The 25,993-nt window shown below is 41.4% G+C and overlaps 2 protein-coding genes across 6 annotated transcripts in view; both read left to right on the top strand.

The window, feature by feature from the left end:
* LOC146519965 (protein sidekick-2-like) overlaps window positions 1-4,629 on the top strand; it is an 84,839-nt gene extending 80,210 nt beyond the window's left edge. For 4 of the 5 annotated variants that reach the window (XM_085158313.1, XM_085158314.1, XM_085158318.1 and 1 more), the window contains exons 44-45: window positions 2,350-2,479; window positions 3,877-4,629. In XM_085158313.1, coding sequence (XP_085014439.1) covers window positions 2,350-2,479; window positions 3,877-4,296 — 550 coding nt within the window. In that variant the 3' untranslated portion in view covers window positions 4,297-4,629. Of the gene's footprint in view, window positions 1-2,349; window positions 2,480-3,541; window positions 3,589-3,876 lie in introns of all 5 variants that reach the window. The other variant, XM_085158320.1, reaches the window with a different exon arrangement.
* A 7,867-nt stretch (window positions 4,630-12,496) lies between these two features.
* Window positions 12,497-25,144, top strand: cdc42ep4a (CDC42 effector protein (Rho GTPase binding) 4a). Its single transcript, XM_085157631.1, has 2 exons — window positions 12,497-12,767; window positions 22,067-25,144. Exon 2 carries the CDS (start codon window positions 22,203-22,205, stop codon window positions 23,250-23,252), a length of 1,050 nt encoding a protein of 349 aa, XP_085013757.1. The 5' UTR covers window positions 12,497-12,767; window positions 22,067-22,202; the 3' UTR covers window positions 23,253-25,144.
* Window positions 25,145-25,993: the final 849 nt, after the last annotated feature.

Here is a 25,993-nt window from a genome sequence, read left to right as displayed (position 1 = left end):
TTGCTCTGTCAGTTTTGTCACGTTTCCTTTTCAAGTGTTTTTTGTATTACTTACAATATATACAAGAATTAGTATTTGTTGTTGTGTGTTCCCCTCTTCCCTTAACAACAGTTCAACAGTTGCGAGTGAAAACAACTGAACCTTGAGGGCACCAGCTGGTGATTTGAGCCTCCTTCATCTCCTCTCATTGATATTCAGTGTTTGAGTGGCGCAAAAATACATATTGGGGGGCAGCACAATACTGGCTAATTAACATTCAAAACCTCTTTGTCTGTTCATCAAAGCTTTAGGCAAGGACTGTCATGGATCGCGGGCTGCAGACCCAAATGCAGAGTTCAAACAAAAAATGTAATTGTTATTCCTGGTAATCCAAAAGACAGCAGGAAATAACATAAAGTGGACTTATGAGACAGAACCGACTATTTATTTTTGGGCATGAGTGCAGAGGTTCTCTTAGACGCAGTGCTACGCAGGCTATCACGACGCAGAATAATGTCAGCAGGACTTTGGTAGGCTGTGTCTTTAGTAATGATTATGCAAACATGAGATAAATGGAATTTCCCAAACGCAGCAGCATGATAAGCATGTGTGTAGACATAGGTCAGGGCTGGAGGAATGGTCAGTTGGTTGTGTTTGGGGGATGGTGCTTCAGCGTCTGCTTCTTGTCACAGCACTAAAATAGATGTTGTGTTTTTGCACATTAGTGTGCACATTGTGGTGGAATGTGTTAGGGGTGCACTAAAGGGCAGAGGAATCTGTTATTTTCTCCTTGACCAAGGAGGCCAAGGGGATCAAAGAGCCTTGAGTAGCTCCCACTCTTTGAAGAGCTCCAAACTGGTACCGTACTGTTTGTTAATGATCTGTAGACTAAGGGAGGAAGAGCAGAAGAGCTCCCTGTGGGATATTTGAAAGGGTGAAGGAAAGAAGGATGAATTAGACAGATAAGGCAAGGGGGATAAATACAGTGCTCCTAAATAATTCAAAGCTCAGAATCTATTGCCCCTCCTCCCCTACACTCACATGGCTGCATCCTTTTTATGTCTGGTTCAACCTTGTCTTAATGTAGTTTTTTTTTTTTTCACAGTCCACCCCCTCATGTCATCCCCTTTAACCCAGAGGAGATATCCCTTTGTTGTGTCAACCTTTTCATGGCCGTTGTCATGTTGTGTCTTCTAAGCCTGTTCTTGGCATTCCCGGTGATTTAGCGCCTGTGTGTACATATTAACTTTTTTTTTTTTTGGAGAGGTTGTCAAGGTTGTCTTCTTTATGCCTTAATATTACACTTGACATCATAGCATTTTATGCTTGTCTATTCTGCCCCCACATACATTTTCCATTTCAGATCATTTAAACATTTACTTTCATGCAGTGTCTAGTTTATGCAATTCGTTAGTCTCTTTTTCTGAAACCAACTGAGCAAACCCTTCTTTTAATGTATTAGTCTGAGATGCATACTGAGCCCACTGATGTAGCGCAGTGATGCGAGGGTAGTGGTCCAGTTTTGGCTTTCAGACCATCCAATTCAATCTCAGCAGACCTTGAACGCAGCAGTAGTCATTACAGCAGAAGGAGAAAAATAATTGTCTGCACAGATGTTTCTCTCTGCTTCACTTCATGGACTTAATGACTGGAGCTGAAAGAAGTTAAGGAGTTCTTTTTTTACTTGACTTGCATTCATACTGTATGAGAACTTCCTAATGCTCACAAAGCTCATGTCCACGCTTAGTTACCCAGCTTTTCTGCAGGAAGTCTAAAACTCTGATTGAGTCGCTCTGTGTATTAATTCAGCTCTAATCACCACAGAGTGCTTTCATGATCTTCATGATCTTTTTTCTTCTTTTTTTTTGCATATATTCTGTTCATGAGGTTGGCACAAGTCCACTGCCAAACTTCCACAAACACTTTGAAAGATTAGAAAAGAATAGCAAAAGTATAAGATCAATTCTAATCTCTGTCCTGCCTAATGTAGTGGCTTCCAGGAATGCACAAATAACCCATGCTGTGGGTGGGTTATTTTTTTTTCATAATCAATAAGTCTGTGCTGGATCTATTCATGTTGTTCCCACTGAACACCCTGTGGCTTCTGAAGCTTCATTTTTAGAACTGTTTTGGTGGCTTTCTTTAGTTGTCTCTGTGGTGTCAGTCACAGGATTGACACAGCTTTTTACTCCCGAACGAAAAAAAAAAAGTGAGAGCTTAAGAAAATCAGTTCGGAGAATGCAATTATGATCAAAAGAAACTTCTTTTTTCTTATATAACATTAGCTCTTTATCATCTTCTTGCTTTTATAACTCTCCTTCTTAACTCTCTACTTTTCTTAATGTATTTTATTTCTTTTTTTTAATTCAGCTCTCCTCCGAGACCAAGTCCTGGAAGTCTGCACTACTCAGATGAGGATGTCAGCACTAAGTATAATGACCTGATCCCAGCAGAAAGCAGCAGTCTGACTGAAAAACCCTCGGAGATATCTGACTCGCAGGTAAGCACTGACCCAGGCTTACAGTCTATGCCCAACCCTGTGTCTGGAATAAGCAATGAACTTAAATTAAAAAGTCAAATTCAACTGTTTAAATTTCTCACGGAGAAAATCCTCAGGGCAAAGCTGTAACCTTTTTAAAGTAAAAAAAAAAAAAAACTTCTCTGGTCCAACTTTCTGTTCTTTTGTTACATTTGGCAACTATCCTCTTGATAAACTCAATTCAGCTTGTCACAGTCACCGCTTTGCTAGATGCAGAAGCAAGACAGCTGTCTAATTATGAAGCAGCATTTGTGACGATAAATTAATGACATTCTGCAGCAATATCTGCCTCAAGTGGATCACCTCAAAATTAAATACCCTCTGTTAGCGTCGTGCAGTGATGGCTGACATTTCTGGATCTTTTAATACTGATTTCTTTCATGGCAGGGGAATACACAGCCGGTTCCCGTGCCTCGCGTGTGCTGAAATATCTTCACAACTAATTAATTTTTGTCAAATAGAAATTGTTAATCTTGGCGTCCACGTCTCAGCTCGCAATATGATGAGTGTGTGCATAGAATAGTTTGGCCCAGTGAGGAGATGGGAGGCTTGAAGTGATGAGGGATGGTACCTACAAATGGCAGAGAAGCCAATTGTAGTAGATTCTGAACATTTGTCTTCCCACACTCGCGCCGTGTCTCCCTGGCCAATTTGTCTGGTACCTGCACAGGCAAAACATTGTTCATCCCAGTTTGAGAAAAAACAGATCTCCCAGGAGACGCAGGCTGGTGTTATTCTTTTCCTCTGCGTAGCCTCCCACTGTTTACCTGACACTTGTGCAAATAAATGGTGCTTCAACATCTGTTGAGCTACAGTGTCTCAATAGAGCAGTAGACGAGCAAGTGCTCATCAGGCACACAAATGTGCCAAATGTGTAATGCTTTCTGTGGGAGGCTTTTACTATTTTTTTTTAAACAAGTACATGTAGCAGAATAACAAGAGGATTCACTCAGACAAGCTTTTGGTTTGGTGTTACAAGAAAAGGAGATTAATTCTGTAAACATTATCTTTCTCTAATTCTAGGACACACTTGTTTACATGTATCGTATTTGTACTCCATACAGCTATCGGTGAGCTTCTACATCTCAAAGATTCTCAATAGAAGTGATTATCTGGCCCATAGAAATGCACATGGATTCATAGATTTCCCATTGTCAATAGATATGCCCTGCTGTGCCGTGACTCAGTAGCTACTGTGTTGTTTGTCAACCAGCTGTACAATACTGGAAATAGAATTAGCCTTGATTTGAGACCATGAAAATGTAGCTGTCATTATACTCTGTAGTAAGCGTCGTAGCATGTGTTCTGCTTACCGTCCTCATTTTTTGCCAAAGTGACTTTGAACTGTTGACTGACAGGGCAGCGACAGCGAATACGAAATGGATCAGAGTCGGCAGAAGACCCACTCCTTTGTTAACCACTACATCAGCGACCCCACCTACTACAACTCCTGGCGGCGGCAGCAGAAGGGCGTCACTCGTCCACCGGCGTACGGCTACTCCCAGCCCGAGCCCCTGGTGGAGCAAGAGTCACGACAACACCCACCACCCGTACCCCCCTTGCCCCCTCTTCCCCCTCTCCTCCCCCAGAGTGCCCAGTCACCACAGCCCCAGTGCCAAGGCCAGGGCACCCTCTTCAGGCCTAAGGGAAGCCGGACTCCCACCCCCTCCCTGCTGTCCTCCGACCCCCCTAGCCAGCACAGCACCCTGTACCGGCCCCCCAGCAGCCTCGGCTGTGCCGCTCAGGCACCTACCGCAGGCTTCTCCTCTTTTGTTTGACACACAGCTCTCCTTCCAATAACAACAGGACCCTGAGGACGAAACTTTGATTTTTGTTGTTGTTGGTTTATTTGTATTTTGCTCCTTTTCTTCTTTTTTTTTTTTTTGATCTTTAGTTCTGTCTTACCGACAGAGTTGTTGCTCAATATAAAGCATTGCAGGCATCTTAAATAGTGCTTTCTCCTCTGTGAAGAGTGTATGTATGATTGTGCTGAGTGTGTATGGTTGGTCAATCTGTGTAATATGTATTTTATGAAAAGACAATCATTTGAAAGTTTTTGTGTTGCTTTAGCAAATTAATTTGAACGATCATCGATGTAAACAAGAGAGAACAGGACCAGAAGTTCTGAAAAAGAAATCCTTGTTTTCAAACCCCTGTATTATTGTTTAACATGAGAGCTTTATTGAAAACAACCACCTTAGAACCATATAGAGTATGGACCACTTGCATTGCTGAGACTGGACAATGGAAAAACTGACTCTTATGGAACAAGCGATGCCTAACAAAGGACAAAATGTTGTGAGAAAATGACTCTGGGTTGGAGAGAGGCACTTGCGGTCACCGTAGCCCTCAGCTGCCTTTAAGTTTCTCACTCTGCCTAATCATTGTTGGAAATGCATTGTGTATTTACTATATGTACTTGTCTCATCTTGTTTACCAGATATTTATATCAAGCAGCTTCAAGCTCAATATTTTCAGAGCATCACTAGTGAAAATGTTATGAATCACATTAAAGCATTGTGGCACATTTATAGTAGTCTGAGGATGTTGATTGTGTGCTCATGTCAGTAGATATACAAGCAAAGACAAGCTTTATAATGTGTATTTGTTTGCTTTATTGTTATTCACAGAAAATTACTAAGACCCAAAAGCACAAATCCCCTTGGTTCATTAGATACATACACTTATCGGCCACTTTAGTAGGTACACTTGTTCAACTTCTCATTGAACTCAATCATCTAATCAGCCAGTCACATGGCAGCAACTCAGTGTATTTAGGCATGTAGACATGATCATAATTAAAGTTCAAAGCAAGCATCAGAATGAGGAAGAGGGGTGACATGTTTGTTGGTGTCAGGTGGGTTGAGTATTTCAAAAACTGCTGATCAACCTCATCAAAATTTAAAATAGAAGGTTCCAATGGTAGGGTTGGGATTTGGTGTAAACAATAAATATGGATCTATCCTGCCTCCTGCCTTTGCTTTAGGCGGGTGCTGGTGTAAAATGGTCTGTATTTGTATAGCGCTTTACTAGTCCCTAAGGAGCTTTACACATTCAGTCATCCACCCATTCACATACTGGTGATGGCAGCTACATTGTAGCCAAAGCCACCTGGGGTGCACTGACAGAGGCGAGGCTGCCGGACACTGGCGCCACCGGGCCCTCTGACCACCACCAGTAGGCAACGGGTGAAGTGTCTTGCCCAAGTACACAACAACCGAGACGGTCTAAGCCGGGGCTCGAACCGGCAACCTTCCGATTACAAGGCGAACTCCCAACTCTTGAGCATACTTTGGCATATTACTTGGCATATTTTGGGCCATTTTGTACCAATTTATCATTGTTTAAGGGCGCAGCCTACCTGAGTATTGCTGCTGACCACGCCCATCTCTTTATTTGGCTGCTTCCAGCAGGATAACACACCATGTCAGAAAGCTCATCTCAAACTGGTTTCTTGAACGCTACACTGCACTCAAATGACCTCCATAGTCACCAGATCTCAATCCAATACAGCAAATTTGGGATAGGTTAGAGTAGGAGATTCATATAATTGATGTGCAGCTTAAAAATCTTCACCATCTGTGAGATGCTGTCAGGTTTGTATGGACATCCAGTGCATGTATTATTAACAAGCATATGAATCATTATATATTAATAGCTGTCAATGAAAGAAAATAATAATTCATTTTGGTTAGTTTAAAAGAGAATGGAGAGTATCCATATCCACTAAGGGTTTCACAATGCAATAGATTTTACCTTCAGCACAAAACCTTTACTTTTCAAAACTACCTCAAATTTTGGGGTGTTTCTTGATGTACTGGGAAGAAAACATGAAATCAGTCACTTACAAAGATACAAAAGAGTAAATGATAATGTGCAGCAGGAGAAAAAAGTATGATGATGTGTGAAATCCGTCAGAATGGATTGTAACTTTTTTTGTTCATGTTACAAGGTGTGATTGCATTTATATAATTTCTGAATACATGATTCGTGTTACAGCTCATGGTACCATAGGCATATATTATAGTGAGAAATTTTCTAGGACATTTATGCAAAGCTGTCTCTGTGTACATCATTAAAAAAGAGAAAAAAGCAGAATAGCCATGTTAATGCTAACTCTTTAGAATAAAACATTCTATTTTGTAATGACCTTTTCCTCATAAATCATAATGAAATGGTGGAACACTAATGAAAATAATTACAGGATTTATGATTCTGACATAAAGAGAATTAGCAACGAACTTATTATAAAGGAAATCGATACCATTTTAAAACCTGTAGAAATTAATTTTGCACAGACAGTCTTAAGTAGAGCATTTTGTATGATCTGGAATGCAAAGTCATTTTTAAGTGACACCTAATCCTACAGTGTACAAATGACCCGAATCTTAAATGAAACCATAATTGGGATGCAAAACAGCATGAGATACTGGGAAGAATTTGAAGAAGGACCTGATCCAGTGCAAGCATGCTGAAAATCCTAGGGATGGTTGGACAGGTAATCCCTTTATTTCGGGCCAAAAAACATTGATCTTAACCAAAGAACAGAAGGATCAGGCTCAAAGGTTTAGGGGTAAGGTGAAAGCAGAAAACATCTTTCCACCATGGATATATTATATATAAATATGTAATTCTTCCAACTTGACTGAGCTCTTCACTCTAAGGAGATCACAGACAAATCTTCTGCTCACACACATTCAAGCCAAAGAGAGTGAGACAGAGACAGAAAGCGAGGCGCTCACGCAGATGGGGACAGAGAGCAGGAAAGAGATAGATCTGCAAATCTGGCACAGTTTTACATTTCAGTGAAACGTCTCCTCATGGGACTGACTTAAACAAAATTTGTCCTATTTCTGACTGTGTTTGTTGGGGTTCATAAGACCGCATTGGCAGCACAGTTAACTCGTCTGGTTGACTGGCAGGGGCCAAGTTATGGTGTGTGATAAAGAGAAAAAATAGAAGTTACAGCTTTCAAACTGTTTTAATGTGGGGAAGAGTTATTGTTAAACTGGAAGTCTTCGAGTTTATCTTATTTCACTCATAGATACAGTACACATAGTGCATTTCCACTACATACACTTAGCTCAAGCCTCATCTGCCAGATCAGTTAAAAACCTGAGGAGATGCTAATTTCATGAACACTGTCAGCTCCCCCAACTGTTTTCTTTTCACAACATTTCTCTGCAGTTTGCAGAATTTTTTTATGCACTAGTTCAATCAAGCAGAACTGCCTAAACATTTGCCATTATACTTGCCCTTATGTGTAGTGAAGAGCTAAATTGATCTCAAACTGGGCAAAGTTGCGTATTTTGGGGAGAGGTGACATGGCTAAATGGTCATCTTGCATCCAGTAGCTTCACAGCCACCCTACTCCAGTCTGCTAACACTATAAAGTTTAAATTGAACGTTTGAGAATGAGAGCAAAAAGCCAGATGATTTTAATTAATGTCAAACAACAGAAACGAGAACAGACGAGAATACCTAAAGAATGGGGTGGAGTGCAGCCCAGACAATATTGGATAAAAAATGATTTTCTGATGTTCCATTAGACAGAGGTGTCAAAGATAGGTTAACTGGTGATTCTAAACGCACCGCAGGTGTGGATGTGAGAGTTATTATCTGTCTCTCTGCGTTGGCCTTGTTATGTGCTGGCTATCTGTCCAATGTGACCCTTTAATCTTGCCCAGTATGAGCTGTGATCCTAAGTGGGATAAGAGGTTCAGAAAATGGATAGAAGAAAGGAAATCACCTCCACTATTAAAGAAAATACGATTTTTTTCTCCTTTATATCCACCTGGCAGTTGCTTAAAAAAAAACTCACTTCATACAACTCCAAATGAAAAGGAAGAGTAGTACAGCATGAAATGTTAATAAAACAGAATGTGATGATTTCTAAATCAGAAAACCCTATAATTTATAACAGAAAACAGAACTCCTATAAAATGTTTTAACTGAGACATATTACTGTTTTATGAATGATATTAGCTTCAAGTAATTAGGTTAACTGGCAACAGTTTCACGGAAGTAAAGATGGGCTGAGGTTCAGCAGTTTACCCAATACAAAACACTTTAAGATATTACTGTCTTTGAACACAATTCAACGTGTCATCCACAAATGCAGGTTAAAGCTCTGTCACACAAAGAAGAAGCCATATGTGAGCATGATCCAGAAACACCATCTTCTCTGAGCCAAAGCTCGTGTAAATGGACTGAGGCAATATGGAAAACTCTTCTGTGGTAAATTGAAATTTGAAATTATTTTTTGAAAAACATGGACACTGTAACCTCTGGAAAAAAGACAAGGATGAACATATGGCTTGTTAGTGGCACTCAGTTCAAACCACGGGCTGCTGTTACAAGAAGATGGGATACTATAATCAATCAATCAATCTTTATTTATAAAGCACTTTTCATACAAAAAAATGTAGCACAAAGTGCTTTACATGGTTAAAAGCAGCCCACCCCACCCAGCCCTCCAACTCACTCCCCACACTTTCATTAACATAAGCGATGTGAATACAGACATATACCCCCCCCCCCCCCCCCCCCCCCACACACACACACACACACACACACACACACGCACACTGTAAAATTGGACTGGGTACGCATGAGCCAAGTGAGGAAACACTATCACAGGGAGCCGTCTGCACCGGAAGCCGGTCACAGACCGCAGCCTCCAGGCTAGGCACACAGCAGGAGGGAGGCAAAGAAGCCCCCCAGCCAGGCTGAGAGGACCCCCAGAGCCCCAGCAGCCACGGTCGATCACAGCCCCGGTGCAGAGAGCGCCCTCCAAGGCAACACTGGAGATATGACACAATAGGATATATACAGGGTAAAAAGATAAAATAAATAAGAACGGGATACAATATAAATATAAATATAAATAGAGTAAGAAGATTAAAAAATGAATAAGAATAAAATCAATAAATATTAGGTAAAACCTAAATTAACAATAGAATAACAGGATAGAATAAATAAGCATAAAATAAATAAACGTTAAGTAAAAGCTAAATTAAAAAGGTGGGTCTTGAGCCTGTTCTTAAAAACATGTACGTTCTCTGCGGCCCTGAGCTCCTCCGGCAGGCTGTTCCACAGACGAGGACCATACCACTGAAAAGCTGCCTCTCCGTGAGTATGTGTCCTGACTTTAGGGACAATCAAAAGGCCAGTACCAGAGGACCTCAAGGTCCGCGAGGGTTCATATGGTAAAAGCAGATCTGAGATATAAGAAGGCCCAAGACCATTAAGACATTTAAAAACCAATAAAAGAACTTTAAAATCGATCCTGAAACACACGGGGAGCCAATGCAGCGATTCTAAAACCGGTGTAATGTGGGCCCGCCCTCTGGTCTTCGTCAGCACACGACCTGCAGAGTTTTGTAAAAGTTGTAAAGTTGAAATATTCTTTTTAGGAAGACCAGAGAGCAGGGCATTACAGTAATCAATGCGACTGGTAATAAAAGCATGCATCAACATCTCCATGTTGGCCCGAGAGAGAATAGGGCGCACTCTGGCTATATTTTTTAGATGATAAAATCCAATTTTGGTTACATGTTTAATATGAGGGATAAAACCAAGCTCAGAGTCAAAAACAACACCCAGGTTTTTCACTTGTAGCGAAGGACATAGTGAAAATGCCTGTAATTTAGACAAGAGTTTCTCTCTCTGAGCCTCGGGACCGATGATTAAAACTTCAGTTTTGTCCTGGTTAAGCTGTAAAAAGTTTTCTGCCATCCAAGATCTTATATCTAAAATACAGTTAAAAAGGGCATCCATTGGTCTGGTGTCATCAGGAGACACCGAGATGTACAGCTGAGTGTCATCAGCGTAACTGTGAAAGTTCACTCCATGCCTCCTGATGACACCGCCGAGAGGGAGCATATACAAATTAAAAAGTACAGGGCCTAGAACCGACCCTTGAGGCACACCACATGTCATTTTATGGATCTTAGAGGAGCATGTATCCATACTCACCATAAAAGTTCTGTCTGAGAGATAGGAAGTGAACCAGTTGTGTACAGCACCAGAGAGGCCCACCATGTGTTTCAGTCTGTTTAAAAGAATAGCGTGGTCTACTGTATCAAAGGCTGCGCTTAGATCCAGTAGCACCAGGACTGAGAGCTTTTGGGAGTCCCAGTTACATCTAAGATCATTTAAAACCTTTAAGAGAGCAGTCTCTGTGCTGTGGTTCACCTTAAATCCAGACTGGAATATCTCCAGGATCTGTCTATCATTCAAAAAGTCATTAATCTGAGTAAAAACAAGTTTTTCTAAAATTTCACTTAAAAATGGTAAGTTGGATACAGGTCTGTAGTTATTAAAATCATTACAATCCAAATTGCTCTTCTTCAGAAGGGGCCTCACCACCACCGTTTTAAAGGAAGCAGGGAAGACACCCAACTGAAGAGAGCAATTCATCATGTATAAAAGCTCAGCTTCAAAAACTCCATAAAGTGTTTTAAAGAGTGAAAAAGGGATTGGATCTAAAAGACATGTGGTGGGTCTCACTGTGGAGAAAACTTTCTTAAGGTTCTCAGCATTAACCAGGACAAAGCTGTCCAGTGTCTCCTCAGGTACAATCGAGCCCTCAGATGTGTTTAAAATCATATCACGAGAAGATAAAATATCAGATCTGATGGCGCTGACTTTTCCCCTGAAGTATAGAGTATAGAGTATAGAGTGTCTGTCTACGTTCTCAGCCATCCAGGTCACAGTAATGTAAGGAGCTTGGAAAGAAAAACAACTAGACTTCTTTAAGTTACTTGAAGATGTTTCACCTCTTATCTAAGAAGCTTCTTCAGTTCGAGTCCCTGGTATGTGGCTCATGTGATGAGGCACATGATCAATAGTGGGTCAGCAACACTCTTTAGGAACACTCCCACAAGGCTTAAATACCAAGGGAGTTTAAGTTTACTCTCATCATAAAAAGCCATATTCTCTCATCAGCTGGTGGGACAGATCCTTGGAAAAAAGCAAAGGCAGAAATAACTTTAAAATGTTTGTAAAGGACGCCAGGACATGCAGTTAAATACGGAACATTGTGGTTTCAGAGAACAGCGTGGAGAGACAGACTTGCGTCACCACATACCTTGTGAAGTACGAAAGTGAATAGTCATGTCATTGGGTAGAATGACTTGTGTCCTTTAGTAATTATCAGCCATTCATGGATACCTCATTCATGCATACCTTTCTCCTGAGGTAAAACCTGGGGTGCATATTTCTGCTTATTTGCATTACAGAAGGTACTAATGAGTGAACACTGACCGATGTCAGCTCATCAACCACAAGTTCAATACACAAGATCAATGCACAAGATCAATGCACAAGATCAAAAGGTTTGTTAACTCAATACAGTCTTTGCTGTTGTCAGAGAAAAATGTGTGGACGTGTAATAATTCTGACTAACATCCTTATTGGAACTGTAAAAGAAATGAAGGGCAAAGCTCACCTTTAAACAGTTTGGCAATGTCATGCCTTCAAATCCCTCTGAAAACACCAGTACCATATAAATTTATCTTTGCCAATTTTTACTGATTTATTTAATACTTAAATCTTAAAACATGCAATGCTAGGCACTAAAACGATGACATCATTTCTCCTTTGACAAATGAACAAAGATATTCTCTACTCTTGCTCTCCGAAAATATCTAATAAGGCAAACGTAAATGAGTATTGTATAATACTAGAAAGGATGTGAAGAATCATTTTAAAGAATGCACACCACTGCTTATTGATAAATGCTTATTACACCTTGGAATATAATAGCATCAATAAAAGGCTTAATATGTTCCTGGGTCTTTCAAGTACATTTTCTTGGTACATTAATTATTAAGTATTTAAACTGGCTAACCTATTTATATATTTATTATTAAAGATTTAATATATTATCTTCGAGGTTTCCTTTGTGTCAGTGCGTCAAGGCAGTCTGAGTGGCCCCATGCTGGCACCCTGTGTCTTTAAGGACCCATGTAAAGAGGGCGTGTTCAAGCGCACTACCGCAGCAGGCGTTGTAGTGAGTTCATGCGCTTCAGAGTAGCAGCAGCGTTTGTAAGGATGTTGTGACAGCAGCTGTAATATTTCTCTAAAAAAACCGCCACACTCACGGGTCCATCCGCGTTGTTTGGAGCAGAAAGAACTAATCTGAGCGCCTCACAGCTTGTTTCGTTTGATGAATGCACCCTCATTGTTGGTCTGCTGGGGGCCTAAAAGTGGAGCAGCACCCGGCTTTTATGAATGGGGATGCTCGGTAAGCGTGTGTACTTTAATATTTGTACTTGCACTTAACATAAAACTGATCTTCTGGGTTGTGTGTGCACTTCAAGGACGCGTTTTAAACCGACATTTTATCGGCCCGTTCACCTGCGCGCACGGGGCTGCTCATGCTTCTAGTCCGCTGGCCTATTATTGTTCTCCTGCTATTGACCCACCCAGAATCAACGCTTTATTGTATATGATCGAACCAAGCTGATCGGCAGTGAGCGCAAGAGTGAATCAAATGCTGCGGAATTAGCGCTTATTTCTTTGTGTGTCTGTTGTCGAAGGAAACGAGCCATTTTGTTCTCTCAGAAACAAATTGAGTTTATTTGTGTTTTTTGTTTGTTAGTTTGTTTGGGGATGCTTTGAGGTTTAAGTGGGTGTTTCCATGTTTCATTTTGCTTTAACCCCTGACTTTACTACAAACGACAACTCCCATAGGCCTGATTTTTAGAACACATGATAAACTTAAAAAATTCTCATAATTAGGCCACTAACGTGTTTGATGGCTGTGCGTATTGGGGGTCCTTCATATATTTTTAAAACACTTTGACTTGCTTCTGGGAACTAATTCTAGAATGAGTGGAAGGTGGTAGAAGGGCGTGATTTGGCACATTTCCTCGAAGTTGGAGGTGGCTTTGACATTATCAGATAAGGCTGGGAAAGAAAGATACGTTATACATTTTGTGCCTCCACTTGGAGTGCACAATCACTTTGTCCAGGTCTTTGTACAGTTTTCCTGGTAAGGCTGGCGCTTGATGAGTTCACTGACTGGTAGTGTGAGGTAATGGGCCTCAGGTCAGCGGGCTATCTCTCCATCACCCTGCACTGATAAGAACTTACAGCAATTGTCTGAAGACATGATCTTATCAGAGGTCTGTGCTTGTGAGGAAGTTACGGTGGCTTTTAGGAAATTTGACCTGCCTTTTTCAAAATGTGCAAGGGCCTTTTATGAGATGTGAGGTTGTCTTGGAGTGGTGTGATGGATTCAGGTTGATGACACTGCAAACATGCAAGCATAGTTGACCAGATTTACATGTTTTAGGCTTTCTTTAGCCTGTTTACTTTGTATTTTATACAAAGTGACATGATTTTAAACCAGCCCGTACAAGTTCTGCTCCCTATGCAGAGTTCTTTTTTTCTTCTTCTTCTTGTTTAATTACAAAGTTGGTGTCTAATTGCCTGCAGGAGGTGGTTAGTGCCCGAAGGTGAAAGTTATCCTTCCCTCTTGTGTTGTTGGACACTGTGCCAAGCACCCTGTTATTATGCACAGCACAGTGTAGACAGGATTTGTTGGCTCGTATCCTGGGAAGAGCAACCTGCTAATAAGTTTGTTTACAAGAGCAAGCAAAGTTGCTCACTTTTAATGTGGATATTCCAAAATACATCTGCGGTAATGCTGAAGGGAAACTGTTATTTGTGGCTACTGGCTAAATAGTCCTGCACCCATGTTTGCAGTTTGTGTGCTCATTTGAGGCTGTGTGTGTGTCCTGTCCAGCCCCTTCACATTCCAGGAAATACCAGTATAAACTGTTTTGTTTTTTTTGTGTTTTCTTTTCTTTTCCCGGAATTCCTCTGAGGATGGTAGTAGGGAATATCTGGGTTACTTTGGAGAAGAGCCTTGGATTTGAACTTTTCTTTCAACACTTACACAGTACATATGTATTTTAGCCAGTTTGGCTTCTGACATATGGCAACTGTCATTAGTTTTCTGCCACTTACCTTTTTATTACCTTGTCCAAATATCAAATACTGAGAGTTTATCATATGTGTGAATGCTGTGTCTGTTTGTTTTTTTTTTTTTGCCTTTTGTTTGGCTGCATTGTGTTCTAGTCCTATCCTGCATGCTGCTTTGTTGCACTGTATGCTGGGGCCTGTTAGCAAGAGGTAAATGTTTGTTCTGTTTCCTTGTTACTGAATGCACGTATTGCCTGGAGTTGATGTCATTGTACCAAAAGACAATGACAGGGACTTCTGTTTAAACTCCAAATGTGATCAGAGATGTCCTCTTTCACTCTATTTGATTTGTTGTTTAGGATTTGTGTGACATTCATTGTCCATTACAATTGTGCCATAGATACACAAGCATATTTATTTTATTTAAAATAAGAAATAAAAAAGTAAACAGAGTTCGTCCATGTCCCACCAGCCTGTGCTTTCCTTTGCTTGTCTGACCTCGTAGTTATGGCACTGCAGCACTTTCAAACAGGAGTCTCCAAATCCTATTGCTTTTCTGATTTCTAAAATGTTTTCAGGTTTTCTTTCCATCAAGGAGAACAGATTTCTTCCCAAATGGTTCAAAATAGAACCTCATTCATCTTCTGCAGCACTTAAAACACCCACCACACAGACAGCTGGGCCTGAGGCCAGAGCTGTCAACAGCTGTTGTGACTCAGCTACCTGGTGTGGTAAAGATCCGGTTGTAATCGTTTTCGAAAACGATTAAAGTCACCTGGACCTGACGCTCTCCATGTACTGATACATATTGCGTTTGGATTCTGCTTTTACACACACAATGTCCTACAGGCTTATTAAAACAGGGTGTCGATGGAGATATGAGCTGTTTGTTTGACTAGCCTGTCTGTAACACAGTATTATGGAGAAAAGCCTTGTTTACATTATGAGTGATCAGGAAGGGCAGGCTGAGAAGATTTCCGGAGGGATGGGAGGGTTTACTGCCTAATTTTCTCCCTGCCCTTCCTGTGGATGTACTCTCCAACACGTGTCTTCATTAAACGGCTCCATCATGTGCAGCTATGTATGTCCAGCCTGTCCTTTTGGGAAGTTCTTGGCTAATTGCTTGTTTTGAAGAGACTGATTTTCAGTGATGTGTCTCAGTGGTAATTAAGTTATGCTTTTGCAACTGTGTGCATCCACATTTTAAGAATGCTCAAATGTCTTCGTGCATACAGAAGGGGACAGTTGTTAATGACTTAAGACTGGTCGTTGATCTTGCAGATCCAGCTGGAACAGGTTGGAAAAAGTTGGAAAGGTATTAGCTTAATGTTAAGTGGTTGCCTCTGCCATGCTCACTCGTTGATATTGCCAGCGTGAACCTGCTTTCCGTCAATTCCCAGTAATTATTCCGAGACACTCTAAATGCCTCTAAATGCATGTTGTGCCTCCCACCCTCTGTTTGTATTTAGATAGCATGCCCAGTACACAAATAACGTTGGTGTCCAGCCATATTGGCTCCATTTTCAGTAGCGCAATAGTAACTTTTTATTCTGATCAGAGATGATAGCAGAGCCGGGATGGATAACATTGTTTGTCTATAAAAAGGCATTGTAGATCCATGAAAATAATGTTTATCAGCCTTGTTTAACTCAAAGAATACTTTTCATTCTTGAAGCGCAATGCAGCATTATTGTTTTGCCATCCACTGATTGTGCCTGTAATAGAAGCTGTCAGTTTGATCACAACAGAGGACGGAGAGAAAGAGATGCTGTGTCATGTCTGGAGGCTGTGTTGGCTGTAAAATGTAAAAGAGACAAGTCATCCCCTCTTGGGTATCTGAGTTCAGCTGGTGCACGTCGAGCACGCCTGTTTTCTGCCACAAACCCTTTCAGTGACTGCCGAGGTGTCACCTTCTGTCCTGGTCTTCATCACTCTTCTTCCTTCCAGCTGGATGATTTGCTTTACTTGTAAATAGCACCAACTTGAATAGTCTGCATGGTGAATACAGTGGCATTTTCAATTTGAAAGTATTGCTTCGTGAATGTTGGTAGAGTTCCACGCTAGCCGCTTTCACCTCTTATGTTGAGAAAACACCTACTAGCTTTGTCGTAAAATGAACAAATGTGTGTAAATAAGCAAAAACAAAACAGTTGTGCAGGAAACTGGCACACACTGGTGTCTGTCATGCAAACAGACCTAAGCCACAAGTCTGCAACCTAGCTAGCACATTCCCCACATGTTAAATATGAATATTTGTGGTAGAGCGTAACCCACTTCAGGCTAGTTTTAGTGATCATGGTTTGTATATTGATCTATCGCCTCAATATACATCCTGATATTTCAAGAAAATTTGTGAGGGTATTTATGATGATAAAGGAAAAAAGTATACGTATAAATAAATAAAAGATGTTTTCCATCCGATATTTTTCAATGGCACTACTGTCACTGATGACACACTTCCTAATTTTCAATCGAAACAAGGTGCCAGCAGTGACAGCATCATTAGCATGCAACAGTCATGACACAGCACAAATTAAATGTAAGCTAAACTTCTAAGTAAAAGTATAAAATAGCTGCTTAAATCTTTAGTATAACAAAACCTAAAGTCCATTGACCCGGAGCCTGCATAATATTGTCACATGAAAAAAATGAATAGATATTTTCTACCTCCTTGCTAAAAGCCCTGCTTTGCCATCATGTTACCGCATAATTTAATCCATCCAAGTAATTTCCATTCATCATTTGCTCTTCCTGTCGTACGGCGCGCAACCAGCGAGTGCTAGCGATGCTTGATTGATTAGTTTGTTTATTTTTGCACATCGCCAGCTACTAGTATCCCCTCCTCCTGTGCCGTCCTAGTCTGTAACTCGTTTGTTGTTTCCACCTTTAGCAGGAAGAGTTCTCTCACATATTTTGCAAAGTGCCGCACTTTGCTGGAAGTTTTTAAGGTTGTTCTCTTTTTAGGTAACAAAATGTCATCCATTTGTAGCTCTTGTTCCCAAATGTGCTTCTCCTTGTTGTGCACATTAGGAAACGTAAACATATGATATTACACTATATGACACTTTTATTTAATTTTTTACATGTACTGAATGATGTGATGACAAAGGTCTTTATCAGTACAAAACAAAAGCTGTAAAACTTGTGAAAATACAATTTAAAAGTCCAAAATTTATGCATTTATTCACATTTTGCAAAGCCTTCCAGTGGGCGGATTGTTGGGCGGATTCTGGCCCGTGAGCTTTGTTTGGTTTACACGATGGTTTATCAATGCAATGTTATATTTTTAACACTCTTAAAAGTTCTTGTCAGTTTGTTCTTGCCGCTTCTCTCAAATATTCCCCTCACTGTCTATCTAAGGATAGAAACGGATTTGGTACTCAGCAACATGAATACCAATTCAAAAACCTACAGGCACTTTTATTAGCAGGAAGACTCTAAAAACCTCTTGTTCTTTGATCCCTACAGAACGGTGTGCCCCACTGGGTGAGGTGTGACACTAACACAGCATATCTCCTAACAGCAGCTTGTGAGGTATTTGTGGTCACAGAAAAAAGAACAAAACCCCCCCCAGAAACAATTTTATCTTCTGATCCCTGTGTTGTTTTTCAGAGGAATTTAATGGTTGAGATGTTTTGTTAAACTCTCTGTGATTATTGATGTTTCTACATTCATCATTTTCTGGAAAATGGGTTGTCTTGGGGTGTGCGATTTCCTGATTTGACTGCATGTCCATTTGGGGCTGTCGTGCGCTGAAGTTTCCCGGAGTGCTTGGTGATGTGCCCAATTGTCCTGTTTTGTTCAGCCATTGGTGTTTTTCTTTAAATATATAAACAAACAAACAAAACATATCAGGGCTTATTTAGTGTGATCGTGTCTGTTCTGAAATGTTTTAGCTTCCGTGCTATATAGGATCTGCACGGTGAAATTGGTGGCAGGGTGTAAACGTACCAAAGATACCCTGTCGGTCAACACGTCTGAAGCTGCAACACCACAAGCGAATGGCACGTCTAGTTGATTGCCCCAAATGGACTATTTAAGCAAGGGCTAAATTTGGCTTTAGCGTAAGAAAAGGGGCTTTATTTGTAATTTCTCATTAGAGCAGTATGTTTTCTCATTGCTGTATTTATCTCAGAGGGCATCATCAGCTTGATGTCTGTTGTCCCCCGTTTGTTTGATTGAGAGATAATGTGATTTCCACTGTTTGTCCTTTGGCTGCTCCTTCCTAAATGAGATATTCAGGCCCGCTAACTGAGCTGTATGGCAGATACCTATCTACTAGAGGCCATTTGTCTGCGTAATTAGTAGAGTATGTGTGTGAGAGTCTGTGCTAGCCCGTTACTGAGCAACTGTGTACCTCTTGGTGGTGTTGCACTTAAACATTTGGGAATAAATTAGGGTTTTCGCAAGCAATCAGAATGTTTACAGATTGCTTGATAATTGCAGTATTTTTCAAGCAGAGCAGTTTTCACCATTTTTTTTTTTTTATTTCCACACAGATTTAGGGTGCATCATGTGGCTTTTCCTCCCCCTAATGTCAGTTCACCCTCTGGTCATTCGATTGTCCATCCAGGTCAGTGACTTCAAATGATGCGCACAGCGAGTCTGAACCCCTCCCGTCTTCCAGACAGCAGAATGCACAGAGCACAAAGAAGGCGCATCAATACTTAGTTCCGGAAATGGCCCATAAGTCATGGTTGAGACTCGGTTTATGTGTCTGCGAGTGATCTCTTGTGTTTCGGTATTGATTGGCTTGGTGCGAGAATATTGACAAGAAGTGAGAAGTTATGCTCGTCTAAGGTTTGCTGTCGAAAACTTACTGAATGTGGGTTAATTATCTCAGCGAATTTTGACTCGTAGGTTAAACTCGTAGCTATTTTTCTTTCCCCACTTCCTCCAGTGTAGCATTTGTTTATAGCTGTAAGAAATGACTGCAAATTTGGTGAGGTTACTGTTTCATTTAGCGCGCTCCTTTTTGACCTCTTTAGTAGAAGTAAAACAGATTTTTTTTTTTTTTTCTTTTGCTCTTTTTTTCCTGACTGAGAGATTTCTTTTTTTTCCCCTCCAGGTTTAGAACTACTCCATAGCATAAAGACATCTGGCAAAATGAGTTATAATACCGCTTATAAAAAAGAACAACATGAGGTGACTGAAGAAGTGGAGTAGCACTCACAACTGTTTGGAAACATTCCAATGTACTCGTGGGTACTGCAGTACGTGTGCATGCATGTACTGCTGCTTTTACTTAGCAGCTCACAAACACCACATCAAGGCAGGTCAGTCAACCCCATAATCTATACACATCAGTTTAGACAGCTCTAGCTTTCAAGAAGCTGTACTGTCAAACTGAAAAAATGCAGATGTGCTTCATTTGCTGTTCATCCCCGTTCCTGTCCCGCATTTTAGTGGGCTCTGTTGCAGTTAGATCATGAGTGTTGTGAAAGTTTGTTTATAAAGTCAATCCTCCCCCCTTCACCCCTGGTGCTGCGATCCAGCGGTTCCCACGCTAACTGCTGCCTTCTCAGGCCCTTTTCCACTCTCCATCTATATCTGCCACTCCCCCACCCCCCACTCGTGCGTGCACTTCCGCAAATATGACAAAGCCATAAATATAGAAGAAGGTCTTGGGTTGGATGTAAATGTGGAACTGCAGCGTTTTTTTTTTTTTTTTTTTGTTTTTTTCTGGTACGATGTGGTTTGGAGCTGACAATGAGAAGTCTGTCTGGTGGTCTATAGCAAGTTTCTGCATCCATATCCCTGCGATGGGCACCATAGAGCTTTTCAGCTTGATCCTGGCCTAGAGGGTGATATAGAGGAGTGGGAGGGAGGTTTTTACAATCTCCGCTTTTTTGATCCAGTAGTTGTTGTTTTGTTTTGTTTTGTTTTTTCTTTCCTGTGTTTATGCCACCCAGGAGCAACTATTCAGGAAAGAAAAGGCTGTTATTTTGGCGGGGTGTGAATATTTGGCCTTCCCTGAAACAAATCAGAACAGGCAGCTACAAAAATAAACACATTTCAGCAAAAAGTGACCTTGTTTATGTATCTTGTTGAAATCATTTGGAGTTCATGGAAAGTTTTGTCATCACAACTCAGCCTCTGGTTTATCGAGCTTCTTTGTTTTTTTTTTTCTTTTCTACAGCACCGGAATATTTCTGAGTTTTAATCGATTTCCATTTTGGCCAATAGAACGTAATAACACAAGGTGAGTGAGCACAGGCTATGGCTGACAGAAGGCCATACGTTGCATTCGAAGCCTGGAGCCGCCCGTAGCCTCTGACAGGAAACGCTGTCGGTTGCACGAGGGAGGGTGTTTCTATGGAAACAGAAGCAGGTGAAGGCATTAACAGGAAGCAGAGAAGAGACTCAGCTGGCAAAGACAGGGGGTGGAGACCGAAGAATGAGGTCAATGCACGCAAAAGCCTGCCACTTTTTACAGCTAAAATATCTTCCAGCATAAACAGAAGCGACTTAAATATGTTTTAAAGGGCTTTCTTACAAGAAAGCTAAACTCAAGGTTAAGTGTTCATCTTCCTGTCTTAGGTTAAGTAAACAAAGAAAACGGCACTATGAGCAAGCTAGAGAGATGCACGCTCAAGCCGGCGAGGTAAACCTTATCTTCAGACATGCTTATGCACAACCACAGAGATTTTCCATGCACAAGTCAGCTGTGCATGTGTTTTTGATGTCTTTGTGTGGAAACCGCTTGCACTTCACTTTGTGGGCCACCATGAGAGTGCTCTTTTCATGTGTATTTTATATAATTGGACTGATGGTTAATGAGACACCCTGCTCCTGCCCTCCAGTGCATCACCTGAGGAAACAGCGGTGTCTGGCTGGCTGCCTGTGGCGGGGTTTCCTCTGTCTGAGCTCTCAGTAATGTAGAAACCCAATTTCTGTCAGCTGTCATAAACCTCCGGGGGCTTAAACACCACTGCCTAAGATGGGGAATACATTGTGATTTCTTTGTTGCAATAATCCAGCTCTATAGTTAGATGACAGGGGTATCATTGTTTTTGATGCATGTATAATTGTCCTTTTGTCAGTAGAAGATAGTTTTTGGTCTTGCAGTGAAGTTATACTTTGCAAAAAAAATAAAAAATCTGTGGCAGCTCTCAGTTATCTTGCCTTGATTCATGTTGGTCTGTGGTTGGTGTTTTCCTCTAAGTTATAGCGCTGTTTAAGTAAAATCCTGTGGTGGTCTACTTTTTTTTTTTTTTTTTTTTTTTTTTTTTTTTCTGCAGCGTTTTTTAGAGTTCATCTCACAGAGTTTGCTCGTCATTATAGAGCTCAATAATTGATAGCTTCAGCTCTTGCAATTAGTGGCAACATTTGGAATTCCTTCATATGTTTTTCTTTCTTTCTTAGAATTAAAGGGCTGAATGTTGACTTTCTTGGCAATATAACTTAAAATCTATGCTTTAGCTGGACCATATAGATTCTTTTTTTTTTTTTTGCTTTCTGCTGGTTTTGAGTCAGAATTTATTGTTTGAAATCGATTTGTGTGAGTGGATACACTTTGAAGTTGTTTTTTTTTGACTGTCAGAGTATCTAAACATAAACAATTTTGATTCGATTATGTCTGTTTCTAACTTATTGTGTGTGTTTTTTTTCCAGGTTCCCTGGCTGACTGGATTTAAGGACCATCAATATTCATTCCAAGATTTCAAAGAAGAACTTTCCCAAAGATTCAGGTGATCTTTTTGCCACCCAGCTACCTCTTAGTGCACAACAAAACCCCTGATCAGCCACCATGCCGATCTTAAAACAGCTAGTGTCGTCCTCCTCCCAGACAAAGCGTCGATCCCGTATGGACCTGACCAGGGAGATGATCAGTGCTCCCCTGGGTGACTTTCGCCACACCATGCATGTAGGCCGCAGCGGTGATGCTTTTGGCGACACCTCCTTTCTCAGCACACGCTCGGGGGAACCCCCTCCCGAGTCCACATCCTTTCCTCGCTCTCCTCGGCCTGGGCTCCTGTCACGCACCTTTAGAAGCAGCAAGCGCTCCCAGTCGGTGAACAGAGTGGACCAACAGAAAGATGGCGCCCTGGTAGTCCCCGGAGGATCACCCACCTATGTAAAAAATGCCATGTCCCTTCCCTTTCTCAATGATGAAGACAGAGGCGACAGCATGGTGGCAAAGAGTTTGTCTTCAAGTCCGCTGAAGCTCCACAGCGACTTGGATGGGAGAGGTGCGGTTGCAGCTACTCATGCTTTAGAGCTGGAAGAGCGAAGTTTTGGTGAGCTGACTGAGCTCCCAGAGAGCTCAATTCAGTACGGAGGTGGAATGAAGCATGCAGTGTCGGTTATGTCTTTCCACGTTGACCTGGGTCCGTCCATGCTGGGTGAAATCCTGGGTGTGATGGAGAAGGAGGATGATGATCTTGGCTACGAGGAGGGCAAGAGCAGCGAGGGCTGCACCTCGCCACTGCTTGGCGCCCATGGTGAGGAAGAGGTTTATGTAGAGGGTGAAAAAGATGATGAGGAGCAGGTGGAGGCAAATGAAGAAGCAGAAGAGCTGCAGCACCAGGCCTCTATGCATCTAGCCACCTCTGTTGATCTGAGGCAGGAGGACGGAAGGCCTTACACTCCAGAGTACACTCCTGAGATACGCCCCAAACACTTGCAGCACCTAGACAGCTGCTCCATGTCCAGTTCTGGGTCTGCTGCTCTGGATGAGAAACCCAGCAGCCTGATTTTTGCAGGAGATACAGATAGCGCCACCTTCAGTGCCCCACCAGAGGAGGAGAGCAACTTTTCCTCTTTCTTGGAGGATGAAGATGATGAGATTCATGTATGAGAGTCTGGTGGAAGGAAAAAAAAAACAAGAATAAGCTGTGGAAGTGGTTTATGTGCAACTGGCAAGTCCTTTGACAGTGTGGATTTGCAGTAAAATGGGAAGACGATACTGTAGTCAGGAACTGTGCGAATGGCCCTTTGAAGAAGATGGAGGGTTCCTCCTTTAAAGGGCTACAAAGAAAGAGTGACTGCTACTTTAGGATGTGCCCAACCTCTGTCTGTCAGAGAGCCTTACCCTCCACTCCCTTTCTGTCAATCTGTGACTTCCTTTTGAACACCGAGGGAACTGACATGGAAGGGAACACACTTTCTGAATATGGAACATTCCAGAAGTAAGCAGGGAGTAGTGGTTAGAAAGGAACTTTTGTAGGAAGAACACTTTCCACAAGTAAAACTCAGTTCAGCCTTTCTCTCTCCCTCTCTCTCCCCTCTCGCTTGATGTGTCACATGTGCTTTTTTCATTCGATTCGCCTCTTTTCTTCACTCTGGCTGTGGGACGTCATGAGGCCTGAGCTAAACAGAAGGCCTCTGTCACAACAGGATCACTGGTGGGTGTCTTGTCACAATAAAGGGAGCTGTGGTTGTCACTGGTGTGTGAGGCCCTGCACTGAGCCTCTTTCATCTGAAGATATTATAGCAGTACCGTAGATCTATCAGATTTCTTTCTCCCTTAGTATAACTTATGTATCTCAGGGTCTTTGTGACACTGTTTAAAGAGTACAATTTCCTGCTGTAAAGCTGGACCACAAAGCCAACACCAAATTGTCTCCTTTCTTTGTAATTCACTGAGTTTCTCATAGACTCTGTGAATTGTAGAAAAGGAAGTAGAGCTAACGGAGACTCATTGGGCTGAACTAAATAGAAAGCAAGGTGTTACTACAGCAAACTGGAGGTGTGAGGAGTAGTGTAGCCCACTCTTAGTTGTCTTTTATATCTTTTCTGATGCATTTTTCCTGATAATCTCCATTAATTAACACAAAGTGACTTTCCTTTAGTCGTGTCAAGTTCGAGTTGAAACCGAATAACCACTTCCTTCCTTTTTTTCGTTACATCCGAGCAACTGCAGCGGTGCAAGTGATCTGTGTAGAAGATTTTCATTACTCAAGGGGACTACCTATATGTGTAAACTCTTTTCACCACTACGTATGAGTAGGGCTTTACTGTATATGTGATGGACGAATTACGTGCGACGGACGAATTACGTGTACCAGGAGGCACAAGTAAATCAGACACTACTAGTATTTGGTGTTAAATACCTGCTGTTTTCTCTACCTTTGTTAGAAAGAAATCTTTACTGTGTTTGTTATGTCTGGAGAGTGGATTTAAAAAAAAAAAAAAAAAAAAAAAAAACCAGCCAGCAATGGATGCAAGAGCATTAAGAAAAGATTGCTATTTTTGTGCAAGTTGCATAGTCGTTGCGGCTCGACTGCCTTTCTTGCATCATTAAAAGTCATGGCCAGAAAGTATTGAGGCTTAGTTGGGCTGATTGACTTCACTGCCTTAACTGAAACTGACAGATGTGCCAAATTATGATGTGTTTTTTTTTTTCTTCTTCTTCTTTTCTCTCTCTTTGCTTTTGGGAGAGTCTGCCACTTGCATTTCACTTCCTTCTCTCTACCAGTATTCACTGTAAGTTTCAGCATGCAAATTAAGATAAGTGCTATAAGGTGTGATGTCCTGAAACTGAAGAGGTTGCATAACTGGATGTATATCACTCATGCACTACAAAATCCACGCAAGTAAATCCAACTGTTAATTGGGTGCGAATGAGAAGTTGTTTGTGTTTTCTGTGTGATATTACACCTTATTTTTGTCCCCACTGTATATTTACAGCCTCTTTTCTGTACTGCTCAAAATAACCTATATTTTTCAATAAAAGCTTGAATACCTTCACTGTTTCATATTTGATTTTGTTTGTTTTTATGTGAGTACATCAAAAAGCAGTGTGTGTGTGTTAAGTGCTACTCACTCAGCAGCATTAACAAAGGAATTCCTTGAGTGCCTCGTGTTTCCTGCCATTCACCATCTCTCCAAGCAGAGGAAGGAAGGAAGCAATTGAGACCTTATTGGCCTTAGTTTTACACTTTTCTTAAATATACAATAAAAAAAGTTTTGAGTAAACCAGTGCATGTGGAGGAGAAAAGCATATTAACTTAAAGGCTTAGTTTAAAAAATGTTTTGGTTAGTTGATTTTAAAAAATCATGCAGGTGTGAGAGGGGTGAAAGATGGATTCAGGGGGAAAAGTTTATCACCGAGGAGTGCTGCATTGACAAATAGCGAAGACGGGCAATTTCTCTTACCTTGGTGATTGGAGGATGGATGAGCTTTTTACTCACCTGAGACCGGGATCCTGCTCATCATCGCTGACTCGAAGCTGCTCTGTCACTTTTGATTTTAAAGGCAGTGCTTTGGCTTTTCATGCCCTGGTGAGCCCCCTTGCAGCACGGGCAAAGTCCGGCGCGCTGTTTTGTTAATGCTCGCTGCATACTGTTCAAGGTCTTATCCTGCATCCCTCTGCATTAAAACTGCATTCAGAAAGCAGCGCTCTTTGGTGTCTCATTTCGATTCTACTCTTTCATCTCCACTTCAGGGAATGTTTAATCTCTTTCCACTTTGAGTTTTTCATAGTCACATTATGCCAGTGTCCAATCTGCCAGAGGGCTAGAAAAAGTCATTATTCTTACACTTGTGGTAAAGCAGCCCATTTATATTGATTGTTGTGGTCAATACAAACCAGTAGT

The sequence above is a fragment of the Neolamprologus multifasciatus genome, chromosome 4 (genome assembly GCF_963576455.1).
Source record: "Neolamprologus multifasciatus chromosome 4, fNeoMul1.2, whole genome shotgun sequence".
Taxonomy (NCBI): Eukaryota; Metazoa; Chordata; class Actinopteri; order Cichliformes; family Cichlidae; genus Neolamprologus; species Neolamprologus multifasciatus.
The sequence above is the reverse complement of the archived record's forward strand: the minus strand, read 5'-3'. Positions and strand labels throughout refer to the sequence as shown.

Bases quoted from the DNA above. Each gene is read 5' to 3' on its own strand.
- cdc42ep4a (XM_085157631.1), top strand. From the start codon at position 22,203: ATGCCGATCTTAAAACAGCTAGTGTCGTCCTCCTCCCAGACAAAGCGT.